We start from the raw sequence: 19284 nt of genomic DNA, 5'->3' as shown, positions 1-19284 counted from the left end.
TTGATAAAGCTGCTGTGAAAACGTGGGAAAAGCCGACGAGGAAGAAGTTGGGGTGAAGCGTTCTTTATATAGGCGGAGCAAAACACTTCATGGCTCCGTCTATAGCGCATTGTGATTGGGTGGTTTACGCTGTTAATACAGGAGACAAACCAATGGGCCACTGGCTGCTCGTGATGGTCCTTGGCAAAAAAAATAAATTAAAAAAAATAAAATTCTGTCGGCCCCTTCAGCGCGTCGGCCCACCGGGAAAATGCCCGGTATGCCCGAGTGATATCGATTGTTTGTGGATTATTGTGATGTTTTTATTAGCTGTTTGGGCTCTCATTCTGATGGCACCCATTCACTGCAGAGGATCCATTGCTGAGCAAGTGATGGAATGATGCATTTCCACAAATCTGATGAAGAAACACACTCATCTAGGATGGCCTGAGGGTGAACTACTCCTTTAAGAAAACAAGTGCACAATGGTGAGGTTTGTGGATCAACCCTCCAATCGTTCAACACAACGTATTGCAGAGATTCTACTGATTCATTATTTCACTCCTCTGTTTTGGAAAACTAGTCATTTGTTTTATTTTCTGCCCTCAGAAATAGATTTCAATGCTGCCATTTCCATTAAAATTCATGCGTATGTAAAAGTTTGCAGTAATTACCTCTTCATGACCTACAGAGACATAAGGCTTATTTAACAGTCTGTTCTCTCTAAAGCAGCACAGACTTAAATCTGAAACATAATGAGATGCTAATGAATTTGCTGAATGTCTCTCTAGGCTTTAAGGCATGTTAAATGCTATGTTACCTTAGATTTCTCCCTTTATTAATTCAGTAATGCGCATTTAATGAAATGGCAAGAAATATAAGCACAGCATTATTTCGGTCACAAAATTTATCAAAACCACTTACAATAACATTAATACAGCCATAACTGAGTCACGTAGAGGACGACACTGGAGTGAACCTAACTATCGCATTGCATTAGGAAGTGCAGACGCTGAAATAGCACACAAAACAGTGCCAACACAAAGTGCAGGGCTGTATTTCATAACTGATGAAACCTGTGTCTTCAGGCTTAATGGCAAAGATAAAACATTTGTCACCAATAACGTATGTGTGCGAGGCCACCACGGTAATGGCTTTTCCTCGCCACAGTCCATTAGAAAGTAATAGATTGATTATATATAATTAGAATGGATGTCCTGAGTCTCAGAGCAGCGGAGGACAGGTGAGGTTTGTCACAGTCCACAACATTTTAGGAGAGAAGACATTGGCTGTGTTCAGAATATGCACTTTTTCTGCAGTATGTACTATAGTTCCAGTGTAATGTAGTGCACTCGTGTTTGAAATGTGTTTCACATGCTATTTAGGGTTCCCATATTGATGAAAGAATTTGCAGAAAAAAGAAAATCAGAACTGTGTGATAAAAAGTGGCAATTACCTTTTTTTCCGAACAGTCCAGTTGTGAGATATAAAATCACAATTGTGAGAAAAAAAACTGTACAATTCGCAATTCTGAAGTAAAAGTCAGAATCGTGAGGTAAAAGTTACAATTAACTTTTTTTTTTAATTCCATGATGGAAACAAGCTCACAGATAAAAAAAAAAATAAATAATAATAATATATATATATATATATATATATATATAATATTATATATATATTTCAGGTGAAATTATTAATGAAATTAATTATTTATTATAATTAGTATAATTTCATATGTATATTTATTTAATATATATATATATTTAATCAAGAAAAATTATATATATATACATGTGTGTACCAAGGGTGTAGAATTTAGTACAGTCGCTATGGCATGTCCCTACCAATATCCTGTGACTACTAAATTGTTTCTAGTAATAATTTTGATCAAACAATTCAATATATGTGTGTGTAAACACTGTTGTTGTAATTTCGGCCGCATCTGAAATAGGTCATATCATTGATATTAGCTGAGAAGTGAACATATAAGGAGCCAAAGTGTTTAAAATATACGAACACAGTTCAGCTGAATGATAAAGTTTACCTTCTTTATCTTTATGTTGTTCTGCTGTTTTGTGTTCATCTGCTTCTCCCATTTGCTCTTTTTACATTCACTATCACTCAATATAGACTAATACAAACAGCTCTACAATCTAACATGTATTTTGAAGAGCAGCTCATCATGTCTTTCACTAGTAAGCAGTAAACCGGTTACCTCACCTGAATATGTTCGTAGATTTGTGTAGGATGTTATTTTTGAAATGGTAATATGGATATTTTATTTGTAAACATCATCCTTTTTTTTGCTTATTTTAGTTAATGTCATAAAACTAGCAAGCTAAGCCAGTAGCAGTACTGACAGTGACGTGTAAACACGAAAAGAGGAACAGACAAACCGATTCAGTTGAGTGAGTCATTTAGATTAGTCATTAACTCGTGACTTCGATCATTCAGTCCAAGCGATTCACTAGCAAAAAAACAGATCAAAAGAGCCATTCATCACTTGTAATGATTTTAAAAAGCATGCAGTTATGGTAAAACAGAGCTTTTCGAAACTCTGAATCAGTTAAATCATTGCGTCACTGTTTCAAAGAACTCCAATCAGATCACAAATCACTAAATAATTGGATTTAGATTGGAACTTCGGAGCGGGTTTGAGAATCATTTCACAAATTAAATGATTTGTGATTCATACTCCAAGTCCTGATTTGAAATGATGGTTCACGATTCATTATTCAGATCGGGATTTCAGAGCACGGATTGCGAATCATTTGATTTAAACCGAGAGATCTGAAATGATGGTTCACGAATCATTGAATGAATATAGAGATACAGTTTTGACTGCTTTAGGATGAACCGAACTTTGGATAGTTTCCATGCACTCGTCTAGATCAACTTTGAATAAAGAAAAGAGATTCAGAGCCAGATTTTTGCTTATGTAACCTATAGGGTTGCGATTGTCATGCACATCTCGTCAGTAAAGCCGATTCTGTAATCAGTAGTAAATCTCCATCACGTGCTTTCAGACGGAGCAGCATTTAATACACAAAGCCATAGTTCACTGACAAGCTATGCAATATTGCGTTCATAATCGCGCGATTATGAAATCGAATAAATCGTTCTGCGATAATGACAGCTGTTTGCGTTCCTTCTCAGTGAACTACGGCTCTGTGTAGTAACAAATGCTGCTCCATCAGAAAGCATGTGAAAATACCATATTTAATAACATTTATTTTCTCCAAACTCACTTCATAATGTCAGTCGAGCATTTGAAATAAATCCTTCTGTGAGATGATGTGGCTTCTTACACAGAATAAGGCACGCAACATATTTCATAGTATTCTAAACACTGATAAAGGCATTGCATTATTATATACTTTATTATAATGAAAATTATAATAATAATTACAATGTAATTGCAAAAGATTTGTTGTCCCTAACAAATCTTTTGATCAAACAATTAAATGTCTGTTGTCTGTCGTTACGTCCCCACCAATGCCAAAATCAAACCTACGCTATTGATATGTACCGTGATTTACCATATAATACAATACAGTAACATTGTAATATTGAATAACATCACGTCAGGTCTCTCAGTAGTGTGTGTGTTTGTAACACATGCATGAGCTTACAGGAGGACTCCTGAAGACGAGGAGAGAAGATCCTCTCAGCGCCAGGAACCTGCAGCTGTGAAGGGGCTCGACGTCGCCGCCCTGCAGGTGTTCACACACCCAACCCATGTGGACAATCTGAGGAGAAAACATTAACACAAGAAACCCATCTGTGCATGCTCAGACTCTTCTCTGCCGGTTTCCATTTCTCCCAAGTAAATATGATTGAATTACTCTCTGAATAATTAATCATAATGCAACAGAGAGCCAGAGGCCGTGACACGATCACTCTGAGATGTGTTATTTTCCTGATTACGACATCGCTCTCATACTGTAATGGTAAAATATGAGGAGGCAGTACAATAGGGATAATTACTTTCTGTCTCATGATTTAGATGAATATGTCACTGTACAAATAACCCACCTGATCATCATGAGAACAGTATTTATTTGCCGTTTTTATCTGAAACGAACAAAAAACATTTACAAATCAATAACAAATATATAAGTAAACATTTACAAACAAATAACAGTATCAATATTTGTTTATTTATTTATTTTAAACTTAATTGTACACTTTTGTACACTTCACAGATGTACTTTATAATTAAAAACAATGATTATAATAATAATAATATGATTATTATTAACATATTTATTTATTATTTTAGCATAAAATTGTACACTTTACAATTAAAACAACTTTATTATAATATGATTAATATTAATATTATTTATTAATTATTATTTTTAAATGTGTTCACTTTTATACACTTTAATAATAATAACATAAATGTTTATTGATTTACTTATCATTAAGAATTAGAGAGAAGGCTTAAGGTTTCATGTTGTGAAAGTAATAAGACAAAGTATTAAAAATGTGTTTTTATTCACTCATTCATTTTATTTTGTTGTTAAATATTGCCAGGAAAATGCAAATTATTATTATAAGACGTTATTATAAGTTATTATAATATGATGCAAACTACTTATTTAATGCAAACTACATATTTATTTATGTTATTTAGTTGTTAAATATTCCTAGGGCAATACAAATATTATATTATAACATGATTATTATAAACATTTTTTTATTTTTTTTACTTAAAAATTTAAATTAACTGTGCAAATATTATAATATGATTATTATGATTTTAACAACAACAATTATTATTATTAACAGATTTATTTATTTATTTTACATTATGCTATTAAGCATTAGAGGGAAGGTTTAAATTTGCTTCATTGTCATGAATGTAATAACACAAATTATTAAAAATGCTTTATATTCTCAGTACAAACTATTTAATCGCTTATTCGTTTCATTTAGTTGTTAACTATTAGCAGGACATGTCCAGATATTTTTCATGCGGTTCCCCCTTATGAGGGATAGTTTCACTCTGAAAACTCTTACTAATAATGCACCTCTTTCTGTAAAACTGCAGCATGAAGGTCTATTGAGTTTCTCCAGATTCGTGCTCTTTGGACTCGATTCATAAGTCTTCTGCGCTCGAGCCCAGCGCTTGCCAAGAATATTGCTTAACGATCTCATTTCCTGTGCGTTGTTTTAATTAGTGCATGCGCTGATGATCCAATGGGCTTTTTCTGAGGCTGTCACACAGCTGCCTGTTTTACGTGCAATTACTGCGCTGACGTCACCTAATGATGGAGACGGACGCTGATTGCTAAATGTCCAATTAACAGCTGATTGTGTGTGCGAGTGGAAGCGGATCTGTTACTGTGCTGACCTATAACCTATAAATAGAGCGACTGACACATGCTCGAGCAGCAAGGATGATGGGATTGAGTGTCGTTTGACACGCTCTGACCCGCTTTATCGGCTGACAAGTCGAGTTTGTGTTCATGCATTTCATGTTACAGGTCTGCATTGTAAAGTGCTAATGATTCATATATGTTTCAATGCACTGTATCTTTTCATTAATGATTACTGATTTCAATTCATAGTAATGCATGCCTATTCATGGTTTCACCTTTAAAGAGTGTTATGCATGTGCATCAGAATTAGTCATAAGAACATGCAATTGATTATAAGATCATATTCACAATATAATACTTTTATACTGCTTTATATATAAAAATGCTGCCAGAAGGTTATATCAGTAATATGATGTGAATTCATATTATTAAGAAAAAACAACAACAACAAAAAAACAAACATATGGAGACTTTTTCTGAACACAAACGTAAAAATAATTTATTATTATTATTATTATTATTAATTTATAGAACTAAATGTCATATATATTAATACAATAATAGTTTAATAATAATAATATGAATTATAATAAAAATATAATATAAACCAACACAGAAATATTACTATAGCTCCAAAGTAATAATCTAAAAATTATTATTTTTAATTGTGTTTTAAATTGTAAACTACATCTGTGAAGTGTACAAAAGTGTAAAATTAAATTAAAATAAATAATACAATTTGTTAATATTAAGTGTTTTAAAATTCAAGTACATCTGTGAAGTGCATATGTGTACAATTTCAAGTAAAATTATAATAAATACATAAATAAATAAATATGTTAATAATAATCATTGTATAATAAATGTACAATTTTAAGTAAAAATGAATAAATAAATAAATAATTGTATTTAATTTTTTATAATTTTGAAGTGTACAAAAGTGTATTTTAATAATTTAAATTTTTTATTTCTAAAATAAATAATAAATAAAATAAATATATCAAGCATACATCAATGTTTAATAATGAAAAATTGTCAAGACAGGGTGGTTTTCAGTCAAGATGGACACTTAAGTTTGACTTGAGATGACTCTAAAACTAATTTTTGAAGAGCAAAATATGTTAGATAATTATCTTGTTCTTTGACAAACTAACCAGCAGTTTACAGAAAAGTATCACCAAAAGTAGATTTGTGACCTGACTCAGACTATCGGATATATCTGCATCTATGTCACTTTATGCAAAATATAATTTCTAATTTCTCTCTATCGAGATTTTAATGTGAAATACAACCTGGATGCGTCACCAAGAGTAACTGCATAAAAATATGGTGAACTGTATATCAAGCAATACTGCAGAAGGTCTGAACACAGCAAAATTTCAGTTGCATATTTATATTTCAGCCTGAAAGCAGCCATAAAACTTCAGTCCAGTGCATGTGCTGCAGTACTGTACATCAGTGCATTACTGTCCTCTATAGCCGGTATCTGCTCTGATCTCTCATGGTTTCACTTACACTAATGGCTGCAGCAGATAATGCATGTTACTTACGCTCTCCTGGGTCAAATCGTTGATATTGGTTGATATTGCTTGAAGCCAGTCTGTGCTTTCAGCTGCAGTGCAAAATTGAAGAACGTGCGTGCAAACTCCATCTAAGGCAATGACTTCAAAACTGTTCGATCTGGATGAAGAAAAAACAGGAATATGAAATATTAAATTCACTGATAACAGCACAACTCTAGAATACCAAACTACCAAACAAATCACACTGTTTCTTAAAGTATGCAGATTTTCTGTATGTATAAAACACTTGGATTTTAAAATTATTATTATTATTATTATTATTATTAAATTAATTGAAGACAAAAATAATAATAATGAAACATTACAAATAATTAATTAAATAAAAGCATTATAATAATTATTCATAAAATGACTATACGCTTATAATAATAATAATTAATAGTAATAATGATATATATAAAATGAATACGTTAATAAAAACATTATTTTAACAGTAATATTAATTAAATACATAAATAATAATAATAATAACAACAATAATATATATAAAATACTTACATTATTATTATTATTATTATTAATAATAATAATATGATACATTAATAATAATAATAATAATAATAATAGTACATTTATAGTAATACATTAAATACAATTGCAATAATAATTGTTGTTATTATTATTATTAATATTATCATCATTATACAATATACAAATAATACTATAATAAATATAATAATTAATTAATTAAATAAAAGTAATGCATTATTTATTAATTAATTAATTATATATATATATATAAACATTAATTATTATTATTATTATTATTATTATTAAATTAATATACACACAAAAATAATATATTAAAATAATAAATGAATAAAAGTGTTTTTAGAAAAGTATTAAATATACAAGTTTTAATAATAAAGTATGACTAATAATAATAATACATTAAACATTATAAATAAAAATAAAGGCATTAATACTAATCATCATCGTTGCCGTCATGAATCTGACAACAATAGCACACTTCTAGTTGAAACACTTATTGTTGTATATTGTGTACTGTTTCACAAATTATTTCTAAAAACAGCATGCAGCATATTTCCCAGTATGAGCACACTCGTACACTAGCGCTCTTCTATTGTGAACGGAGCCATTGTTATTAGAGTGACTCGCTGTGATAAAATAAACTCTGGCAGTAAGTAGTTCATGATGCAAGATACGTGTCAGGAACGAAACGATTCCTGATCAAATCTTCAAGGCCACAGAAATTTATTCTATTATTGATGAAGAAATGAATAAGACATCAGAGACATTGTACATTGCAAGAACAGAGACAAATCGATAAGTGTGGTCATAATTTACACAGTATCGAATCATCGCTTTCTGTCACAGGTGTCTTACAGTACAAATTCACAGATGAATTCACATGAATTCTAAAAAAAATAGGCAAGATGATGGATGTTTTTTGTTGTTGTTGTTGTTTTGTCATGATTGGATTGTCATTACATTAATGTATTTCCAGATGACGATAATTCTAAATAAATATATAATAATACCACAAAACCAGACTGTATATAAATCTCACAGGAACATCGAAATAAAGTTTGCATAAAGAAAATTAAAGAAAATAAAAATAATAATAATAAAAAATCTGCATTTTTTTCTCATTACAAATAATCAAATTTACACTTAAATAAATAAATAAATAAATAATCATCGTCTACTAATAGTAAAATATAAAATAGACACTACCACTAACAATAATACTAATTATTTTTATTTATTTATTTTTTATTTATTGTAAAGCACATCTGTGAAGTGTACAATTGTAAGTATACATTAATTTTCAATTTCATTTAAAAATGAAGTGGTTTATTTTTTATTACTATTTTATAGTAATGAGGTTTTTTTTTTTCGGTAGCACTTTATTTTACAGTCCTGTTCCTCGTGTACTTACTATGTACTTATTAATGTTATTACAATAACTAGGTAATAACTATATATATATATATATATATATATATATATACACATACATTTGTTAATTTGTTTTTAAATGGTAAAGTACATCTGTGTACCTCTATATCTGTGAAGTGTACAATTGTAATAAAGTTTTTTTAGGTTTTTTTTTGTGTTCCCATTAGAAATTCGCAAATGATGATTCAAATAGATAAATAAATAATCCAGGCATAAAATCAGACTGCATCTCCAAGAGCTATCAGAAGACTGACTTCAGACATGTCTGTCAGTTCAGATTTTATTACCTGCTTATTTACGTTTGTTTTAAATGTGCAAAGCTGTCAATACAAATGTGAGGGATGAGATGCGTGAGTTGATAGACAGGGTTGTCACACTCACTCCACCATCAATTGTCTATAATGGGCGGCTTTGACATTTAATTTCAGTGTGTGTTTGGAGCGTGCCGCAGATGAATTACACTCTGATTTGCCGGACTGACTATTTAATGATAGCTGTCAGAACGACCGTCACGTCAAAACATATTCTGCGTGACGCTCGAGCATTCCTTTCCATTGTGGCCCAGGTTATTATGCTTATGAAGGGCTACTGAGGGCAAAAGGCTGTGAGATGAACATTTCTAATGCATTAAATCAAGTGAGAGCAAGACTAACTCTATTACTGAAGTGAGATTACAGAAGCATTGCTCTCAAAACACGACATCTTTAGCAGCTTCCAACTTTTCCAATAAAGCAATTCAATAAATGGCATGATTTCAATTAATGCCAACCATGTGTGAGATGCGTCCATTCAGCGCTTGGCCTTTTTCAGATAGAAATTGCCTGGAGAATGTAATGTTCTGCTTGAACTAGCAGCAGACTGTAGCCCAGCGCTTTGAAACCAAGAAGCCGCGCATCTGACTGACAGAACACAATAAAAAATCTATTAGTCTGGAGAGAGCATCTTCATCGGCCATCGCATACATAGAGAGAGACGCTCATAACGAAGACTGAGAAGATGCTTTCGGCTTTTGGGAGCGTCTTACATTCGGTGGGAATGGTACTGGCATGTGAAATCTGAGCAATAAAATGATGAAAAGCTGACAATCCTTCATGAAACTCTTAGATGTTAAATGTTTAAAAATGCATTCAGTTGCTCAGAAGATATCAATTGAGGAGTCGTATTTGGTGAAAAGTTCTACTTGTTAGAGAAAGTAAAGTTGATGGATGGAAAAGCAAATCAATAAATACTTAAGAGAGAAAAAGTAAAACATATTTAACTCGGTAAAGCCTGACATATGAAATTATAATCAGAAATGCATTTATTTTTTTCTAAATGGAACAGTTTATTGAACATTTCAGACCAGAAGAGCTCAAACATTTTAATACACTAGATTAAAGTTTAGATTAAAATTATTATATATATATATATATACAGTATATATATATTTGTTTTAAAATTTATTTAAAATTTAAGCAAATATTTATTTTTTTTTTTTTACATTTCAACGCAAACATAAATAAATAAATAAATAAATAAAACTAAACCTTAAATTAGAAGACACTGTATATCAAACTTAAACAAGGGATGTTGGCCAAAAGTCAATAAATATTGCATTAAATCAAATTATGTTATATTAAAATGCATTAAAAAAATAATAAAAATCAATACTATTGTTTTTTTTAATTTTTATATTTCGATGCAAAAGCAAAACAACAAAAATGTTAAAATAAAAATATAATTTAGAATGGAAGATATGCATCAGTGGGATGTTTTCCCCATTTATTCTCTTCTCGTATTATGGAAAATGTTTAAATATATTTAAAAAAGTTTGCATAAGTATTTATGTTCTGTATCATATTTGATCCATCAGGCTTTTATGGCTCATATAGTCTGATATAGGGAGAATATGAAGGAAAAACAGCTCAATTTTATTCAAAGACTCAAAAATGCAATTTGGTGCGGATGCTGATATTTATAAGACAAAAAGTGATGAAATTCTGATGCTTGTAATGCAAATCAATGATATCTTTATAACAGTATATCAGTGGTCCCTCTAGATCTTCAATAATATGTCTTAGTAAGATAAGGTTGAAATGATCCAAACATATAATGCAATGCAAAGAGATGAAGAAATAAACGCGATGAAGATGAGATGAAGATCATTCCTCCGCTGAGGAACAGTGAACGTAAAGCTTCTGGAAACAAACGTTCCTCAAAAGATCCTGAGGATCAGATTAGAGACGCACTGATTTTTCAAAAAAATGATTGATGGAGAATCAAATTCATCTGGAAATATGACTACAGTTATTCTGTCGTTTACTTGATAAGCAACAAGACACGTGAAGCATCAGCTGAAGGTGGACATTTGTACAATTAGACTAAAAAACTCAGATGACAGAAGGCATGTACAGTAGGGTTAAAATCAAAGTTGTCAGACCTGAAACTCCAACTGGAGTCGAGCCCGAAGCACATAGAAATATATTCAGATTATGCATTCTGCCTAATTAAGAATCTGCTTTCCACCTGCTGCAATCACAAGCTTTGAGATTTAAAGTGGATATTTATAGAGCTCTCTTCTCCATCGATGTGATGCGATATCATTCTGCTTTCAACGGCAGACGACTAAAGTTAGAGCCACTTCTTCTCGACCCGAGGCTGCAGCATCGCTGACCTTTCCAGACAAGGCATGCCGCTGCATACATATTGGATTTAACATCCTCTCACCTAAATGAAAAACGCTTGCAAAACCAACACTGGGCAAACCTTGCCGCTCGTGCGGCATCACGGCGGATTACCGTACCTTAATTTGTCGGTTCCAGCTTTGCGTCGAGAGATTCGAGCCATGAACAGAGGGAGGCTGACGGCATCCAGCCAGCGTTTCTCATACTTTGGTTCATTAGCCGAAGGTGAGGAGGGCGACGACGGGGCCTGGATAGAATAAATGAGAGGGAGAGAGTGTGAGGCCAGAGCAGAAACATCTAGTTTTAGTGCCATCCTCTGGCCTTTGATCACGGCGCCAGCGGCCCCTTAACAACCACGGCCTGTGATTCAAAAGCTTCCGACTGATAATAACTCCGGCTCGAACTGATCCAGCTGTATTTTACAAATCAATGAGGATTACAGTTGCCTTACATAAATGCATGACATTTTCCATGCATATTCACAGTAGGAGAAAGATGATGAAAGCAGATGAACGTTTGAACACTGTAAATGCATAGTTAGATTTCAAAAGCTATGGAAGGACATTTTGGACACAGATTTATAAATAAATAAATAAATAAGGTAATTGCAAATTTTTATCTCAGAAATCTGACCTTTTCCTCACAATTTTGAGTTTACATCTCATAATTCTGAATTTATATATCGCAAATTCAGTTTTTCTCAGAATTGTGAGAAACTAAGTCCAAATTGTGAAATAAAAACTTGCAATTAACTTTTTTTTTTTTTTTTATTATTCCAGCAGAAACAAAGAAAGAAAAACAGAATTGCAAGACGTAAACACAGAAATGATTTTCTCACAATTCTCGCTTTTCTCAGAATTTTGACTTTACATCTCACAATTCAGATTTTTTTTCTCTGAGTTCATAGTTTATATCTCACAATTCTGAACTGTGAGATATTAACAGAATTGCAAGACAAACTCAGAATTTTGACTCTTTTTTTTTTATATCTAATTCATTTTTTTCCCTACCATGAAATAAAAACAATAATAAAAAGCAACTTCTTATTTAACACTTTGATTTTAGTTTCTCGTAATTCTGAGAAATAAAAAATATAATTCCAAATTTCAAGATAAACAACTACGAGATATAAACTCAGAATTCTGACTTTTTTGCTTAGAATTCTGAAGTATACATCTTGCAATTCAATTTATTATTTTTGTTTTGTTTTGTTTCTGCCATGGAATAAATGTGACAATTCCAACTTTTGATATCTGCCTACTTTGATTTGATTGGCTGTCTCAGTCATTCTGACAGTGGTGAGTGCTGTTAGACTGCTGAGGCAGATCAGCCTAAAAATGTGACTTTTAAATCTTTTTGTCATCCTATAACAAACAGAACACTGCATAACAAAGTGCAGCAAATCAGTGCAAGATTTTGTAACATTGGAGGGACAGTTTGGCCTTTTCTAATGATTGTGGGAAACTTCCCCCTCAGTGTCTACAATGGTTACGGCCCTGACAGAGACAGGCTTCCACAGACTGCTGCAAACGCTGCTGGGAACACATAAAATTCAGCTCGTCAATTCTACAGTTTATAGACTTCAAACTGTGCAGCCCCTAGTGTACGTCACATTTGTGCTCTACTCACTTCAACTTCAAAATCCCATCAGTCATATCAGTATTAACGTAATATTATGCATGACATGCGTGAATCTCTCGGATGCAAATAGTCAGTGCAAAGTCGGTAAGCTTATAAATCTCCTCGTATCAAATCAAAATCATATTTTTTCTGCAAAACACATCAGTACAGGTGCTTCACAGTAGCTGCGGGATGCTTAAGATGGGGATATAGATTTTTTTAGAGCCGTTTCTGACCTTGCTTCTAGATGTAATGTACAGGGCATTTTGGTTTATTTTAAAAAGTTAGAAACTAAACTTGAAGAGGTAAAAATGCAACTTGAAGTATTTTCTTAAAACCCAGTTTATTTAATTTAAGACAGTTTGCATCCAACCACAGCAACACATTGACAGAGTTATTATAGTTAACTAAAACTATATTAAAAACAAAAACAAATTTTTGTTACTTAAAATGGACATAAAATAAAATAAAATGAACATTTTATTTCAGCTAGTTTCCAAGGCAACATGTTTGATTTTCATTTAGCTTAAAGGGTTAGTTCACCCAAAAATGAAAATTAGTCCATGTTTTACTCATCCTCAAGGCATCCGAGGTGTATATGACTTTCTTCTTTCAGACAATTCCAATCAGAGTTATATTAAACATTGTCCTTGCTCTTCCACACTTTATAATGGCATGGGCGGGTGTTTTTTGTTTAACAGTCCAAATCAAATAAAGCGCATCCATCCATATTAAAACGTGCCTTACACGGCCCCGGGGGGTGAATAAAGGCGAATCGATGCATTTTTGTAAGAAAAATATCCATATTTAAAATGATATAAACAGTTTTGTGTAACTTCTGCTAACTGTTGTACATGTGTTCATGAGAGACTGCCTTCCGGCGGATGATGTAGGAGGTAGGCGCAGCGCATGCGTGTGTGAGCCTCGTGAAAACCATCGTTTGTTTACAGGAGCAAAGGAAGCAAATTTTCTCTTGGCTTATATCGAAATCCTCCCAAATTTTTCTTTACAAATCCTCGTTTTGTGCTTATGTGCTTAAATATGGATATTTTTCTTACAAAAACGCATCGATTCGCTATAGGAGGCCTTTATTCACCCCCCGGAGCCGTGTGAGGCACGTTTTAATATGGATGGATGCACTTTATTTGACTACATTTGGACTGTTGAACAAAAAACACCCGCCCATGCCATTATAAAGCTTGGAAGAGCAAGGACAATTTTTAATAGAACTCTGATTGGATTCGTCTGAAAGAAGAAAGTCATATACACCTAGGACGCCTTGAGGGTGAGTAAAACATGAGCTAAATTTCATATTTTGGGTGAACTAACCCTTTAACTTGATGTAATAAAATAACTAAAAGTGAAATAAACAAAACATAAAAATTTTTAAAAACAATTAAAAAAAAACATTAAAAAAAAATTAAATTAATTTAAAAATAAATAAAGGATAACTTGAATAAATTAAAAAATAATAAATAAATAAATGAGAGGTGAATAACAAGTGGTTTATTGATACAGGTGGAGCACACAGGTGAGTATAGCAGTCTTGAGAGGTGAGTAGATATCTTGAGGTGAGCAATACTAGTAGTAGTGGCACAATGGTGATCGCTTCTCTTTTTCCCCAGGGATGCTGGAAGACGAGACGTGGGGATCCAGGTAGACACACACACACTTCGAACTTTGGAGCTCTACAAAGAGAGGACGACACAAGGAGGAAGAATACAGGAGGTAAGTCAAACAAGGTAAGTAATCAGTTTCTTGGAAGGATAAGGTCTTTGGTTTCGGGATACTGCGATGTCTGAGTCCACATTGTAAAACGAGATCGGACAGTGAAGTGAGTGGGTGAGGATCCTTTGTAGTGAGTGTTAATGAGGCTGTGATCAGGTGCAGGTGTGCGTGATTAGAACTCTGGAGATGTGGAACGCTGTGATTGGTGGAGTGAAGGGCCTGACTGATCTGTGACAGTACCCCCCCCTCTCCACGGCCTGCTCCTGAGGGCCGACCTCGGCGTCGTGGTGGTCTGCCCCTGCCTCGGGGTGCTGGGCGATCTGGGTGTGCTGCATGGAACTCCTTGAGTAGAGTTGGGTCTAAGATGTCATCTCTGGCTACCCACGAGCGTTCCTCAGGGCCGTAGCCCTCCCAGTCAACAAGGTATTCTAGCTTTCCACCACGACGCCGGGATTCCAGGATTTCCTTTACCTGATAGACTGCACCTTCGTCTAGGATTTGTGGGAGAGGGGTCTCTTCATCCAAGTCAGGCCCTGTGGAGAGAGGTGGAGAGAAGGGTTTAAGTAGTGAGACATGGAACGTAGGGTGAATTTTGTAGTGAGGTGGTAGTTGGAGTTTGTAGGTGACAGGGTTGATAGGTTCCAATATGGTGAAGGGGCCAACGAATCTGGTACTGAGTTTCTTACAAGGCAGGCGCAGCCTGATGTCCCTGGTTGACAGCCAGACCTTTTCCCCTGGTTGGTAGTTTGGGCTCTCTGATCTTCGGGCGTCGGCTGTCACTCTTTGTCTGCGCACTGCCTGTTGGAGCTGATGGTGTGCTGCGTCCCAGACTCTCTCGCTCTCCCGGAACCAGTGATCGATGGCGGGGACGTTTGATGGTTCACCTGACCAGGGAAACAGGGGAGGCTGGAAACCGAGTACGCACTGGAAGGGGGTAAGTCCAGTGGATTGTTGTCGTAGTGAGTTTTGGGCGTACTCGGCCCAGCCTAGGTACTGGTTCCAGGAGTTCTGGCGACTATGGCAGAAGGTTCTCAGGAAGCGCCCTATCTCCTGGATTTTGCGCTCGGTCTGCCCATTGGACTGTGGGTGATATCCGGATGAGAGACTGACGGTCACACCTAGGAGGGAGAAGAAGGCCTTCCAGACTCGGGAGATGAATTGGGGTCCTCTATCGGATACAATGTCTTCGGGGATGCCATAATATCGAAATACGTGGTTGAACAGGAGTTCGGCTGTTTGGAGAGCAGTTGGAAGGCCGGTGAGAGGAATGAGACGTCAGGATTTGGAGAATCGGTCGATGATGACAAATATGCATGTGTTTCCGTTGGATGCTGGTACAGTAGATCAGTTATGAAGTCGACTCCTAGGTGTGACCACGGACGTTGAGGTATGGGTAATGGGTGAAGTTTGCCTGCTGGTAGATGACGGGAGCTCTTGGAGATGGCACAGTCCGGGCAGCCTCGCACAAACCTTCTGATGTCCCTGGCCATGTTGGGCCACCAGAAGCGATTTCTCAGCAGCGAGAGAGTTGCGTTGGCCCCTGCGTGGCCAGTACCAAGTGATGTGTGGGTGGAGTGGATTAGTGGAGTCCGTTGGGTCCTAGGTACATACTGGAGGCGTGGCGGACAGCCCGGCGGATTTGCGGGAGGTGTGGAGGAGGCGACTGGTGGAGAGGTCCACTGTATAGGGCTGGTGATGAGGAGGTAGGATATTTTCAGGTTCTAGATTGTCGTTCTCGGGAGTGTGGATCCTAGATAAGGCGTCTGCCTTGATATTCTTGGTTCCGGGTCGGTAGGAGATCTTGAAGTGGAAACGAGTAAAGAATAAAGCCCATCTGGCCTGCCTTGGGTTGAGTCGTTTGGCTTCACGAATGTACTGTAGGTTTTTGTGGTCTGTAAGGACTAGGAAGGGATGTTTTGCCCCCTCCAGCCAGTGCCTCCACTCCTCAAGGGCTAGCTTGACAGCCAATAATTCCCGATATCATAATTCCTTTCCACCGGGCTGAGCTTTTTGGAGAAGTAGGCGCATGGATGGAGTTTGGGAGGCTTCTCCTGCTGCTGAGATAGGACGGCTCCTACGCCCGTGGTGGATGCTTCCACTTCCACAACAAAAGGTACTTCGGGGTCTGGGTGAGTAAGGAGTGGTGCGTTCGTGAAGGCGAGTTTGAGATCTTCAAACGCATTTTGGGCTTTCGGGTTCCAGGTGAGAGTCTTGGTCTTTCCTTTCAGCAGGTCTGTGAGTGGACTGGTGGTGGTACTGTAGTTGGGGATGAATCGACGATAGAAATTAGAAAATCTGTGAAGTTCCTTGATATTGGTGGGGACTGGCCAGGAGGTGACTGCTTCCACCTTCCCCTTGTCCATGCGGACGCCACGGCGGTCTATGATATACCCGAGGAAATGTACAGAGGGTTGGTGGAAGGTGCATTTTTCAGCTTTGAGATATAGTTGGAATTGACGGAGTTTCTGAAGGACCTCCGCAACGTGATGGCGATGGTCGGCCAGCACCTGATCTGTGACAAATAAATCTATGTACAAATATATTACAAATAATAATAAAGATGACAAAAACATAACAGAATTACTAAAACTACCTAAAATGAAAATGAAAATTATAACAAATAATACTATATATTAAAATAAATTCAGAATATTAATAACTACACTATAGCAGGGAGACAACATAATTCACATGACAGATGGGGAAAAAAAAGATTCTGAGATTCAGAGTTTCCTTTTACCTGTATAAGAAACTTTTTAGCATAATTACCTCCGTATTTCATCTCTGACTGGATTCTTTCACTTGTGGCTGGCTTTTCAAGCCATCTCCAATTACATGTGAAGACTTCCTCCAGTCATATTCTCCACTCTGCTGTTTACTCGGACCGAGGCTGGATAATTAAACTTGATTTGCCTTTCATGTTGAGCTGCTCTAGCAAGAGCCCAGAGATGACACTGAATGAAATATCGCCCGGGATGTCAAGACGGATCAGACTGACAGAGCGTCTCTCAAGAGGAGCCAAACACTAGCTCTTCATTACGGTTTCTCTTCCATATGTCCAGAGAGGTTCATCACCATACACCAGTGACATTTCACTATTTCTCTAATAAAAACAGCCTAAGATGAGCCAATAGTTGTCATACAGTAAGAGTATTTACTTATATGAAATATATTTTAGAAGACTATATATATGTTAAGTAGTCATATAAATTAATATTGAATTTATATTAATATATTTATATTAATAGATGCCATTTAGCCCTGAAGTGAGCTCATATACAGTATTTTCTTTATACAGGTGCATCTCAATGAATAGAATGTCGTGGAAAAGTTCATTTATTTCAGTAGTTCAATTCAAATTGTGAAACTCGTGTATTAAATAAATTCAATGCACACAGTCTGAAGTAGTTTAAGTCTTTGGTTCTTTTAATTGTGATGATTTTGGCTCACATTTAACAAAAACCCACCAATTCATTATCTCAACAAATTAGAATACTTCATAAGACCAATAATAAAAAAATTTTTAGTGAATTGTTGGCCTTCTGGAAAGTATGTTTATTTACTGTATATATACTCAATACTTGGTAGGGGCTTCTTTTGAAGTTTCCCAGTTTGTGGCACTGCTGAGGTGGTATGGAAGCCCAGGTTTCTTTGACAGTGGCCTTCAGCTCATCTGCATTTTTTGGTCTCTTGTTTCTCATTTTCCTCTTGACAATACCCCATAGATTATCTGTGGGGTTCAGGTCTGGTGAGTTTGCTGGCCAGTCAAGCACACCAACGCCATGGTCATTTAACCAACTTTTGGTGCGTTTGGCAGTGTGGGCAGGTGCCAAATCCTGCTGGAAAATGAAATCAGCATCTTTAAAAAGCTGGTCAGCAGAAGGAAGCATGAAGTGCTCTAAAATTTCTTGGTAAACGGGTGCAGTGACTTTGGTTTTCAAAGAACACAATGGACCAACACCAGCAGATGACATTGCACCCCAAATCATCACAAACTGTGGAAACTTAATACTGGACTTCAAGCAACTTGGGCTATGAGCTTCTCCACCCTTCCTCCAGACTCTAGGACCTTGGTTTCCAAATGAAATACAAAATTTGCTCTCATCTGAAAAGAGGACTTTGGACCACTGGGCAACAGTCCAGTTCTTCTTCTCCTTAGCACAGGTAAGACGCCTCTGACATTGTCTGTGGTCCAGGAGTGGCTTAACAAGAGGAATACGACAACTGTAGCCAAATTCCTTGACACGTCTGTGTGTGGTGGCTCTTGATGCCTTGACCCCAGCCTCAGTCCATTCCTCAGTCCATTCCTTGTGAAGTTCACCCAAATTCTTGTGCATCTTTTTCTTCCACACTTTTTCCTTCCACTCAACTTTCTGTTAACATGCTTGGATACAGCACTCTGTGAACAGCCAGCTTCTTTGGCAATGAATGTTTGTGGCTTACCCTCCTTGTGAAGGGTGT

The 19284-nt window shown here is 35.6% G+C and overlaps 1 protein-coding gene across 1 annotated transcript in view; it reads right to left on the bottom strand.

The window, feature by feature from the left end:
* The window catches only part of sntg2 (syntrophin, gamma 2), a 101403-nt gene that overhangs the window by 22921 nt on the left and 59198 nt on the right, over positions 1-19284 (bottom strand). Inside the window, exons 9-12 of the mRNA XM_058748382.1 lie at positions 11595-11722; positions 6857-6986; positions 4015-4053; positions 3612-3728 (exon numbers count right to left, since the gene is read on the bottom strand). Coding sequence (XP_058604365.1) covers positions 3612-3728; positions 4015-4053; positions 6857-6986; positions 11595-11722 — 414 coding nt within the window. The remainder of the gene's footprint in view (positions 1-3611; positions 3729-4014; positions 4054-6856; positions 6987-11594; positions 11723-19284) is intronic.

The sequence above is a fragment of the Onychostoma macrolepis genome, chromosome 17 (genome assembly GCF_012432095.1).
Source record: "Onychostoma macrolepis isolate SWU-2019 chromosome 17, ASM1243209v1, whole genome shotgun sequence".
NCBI classification, from domain to species: domain Eukaryota; kingdom Metazoa; phylum Chordata; class Actinopteri; order Cypriniformes; family Cyprinidae; genus Onychostoma; species Onychostoma macrolepis.
This window is presented reverse-complemented; position numbering and strand designations above follow the sequence as displayed.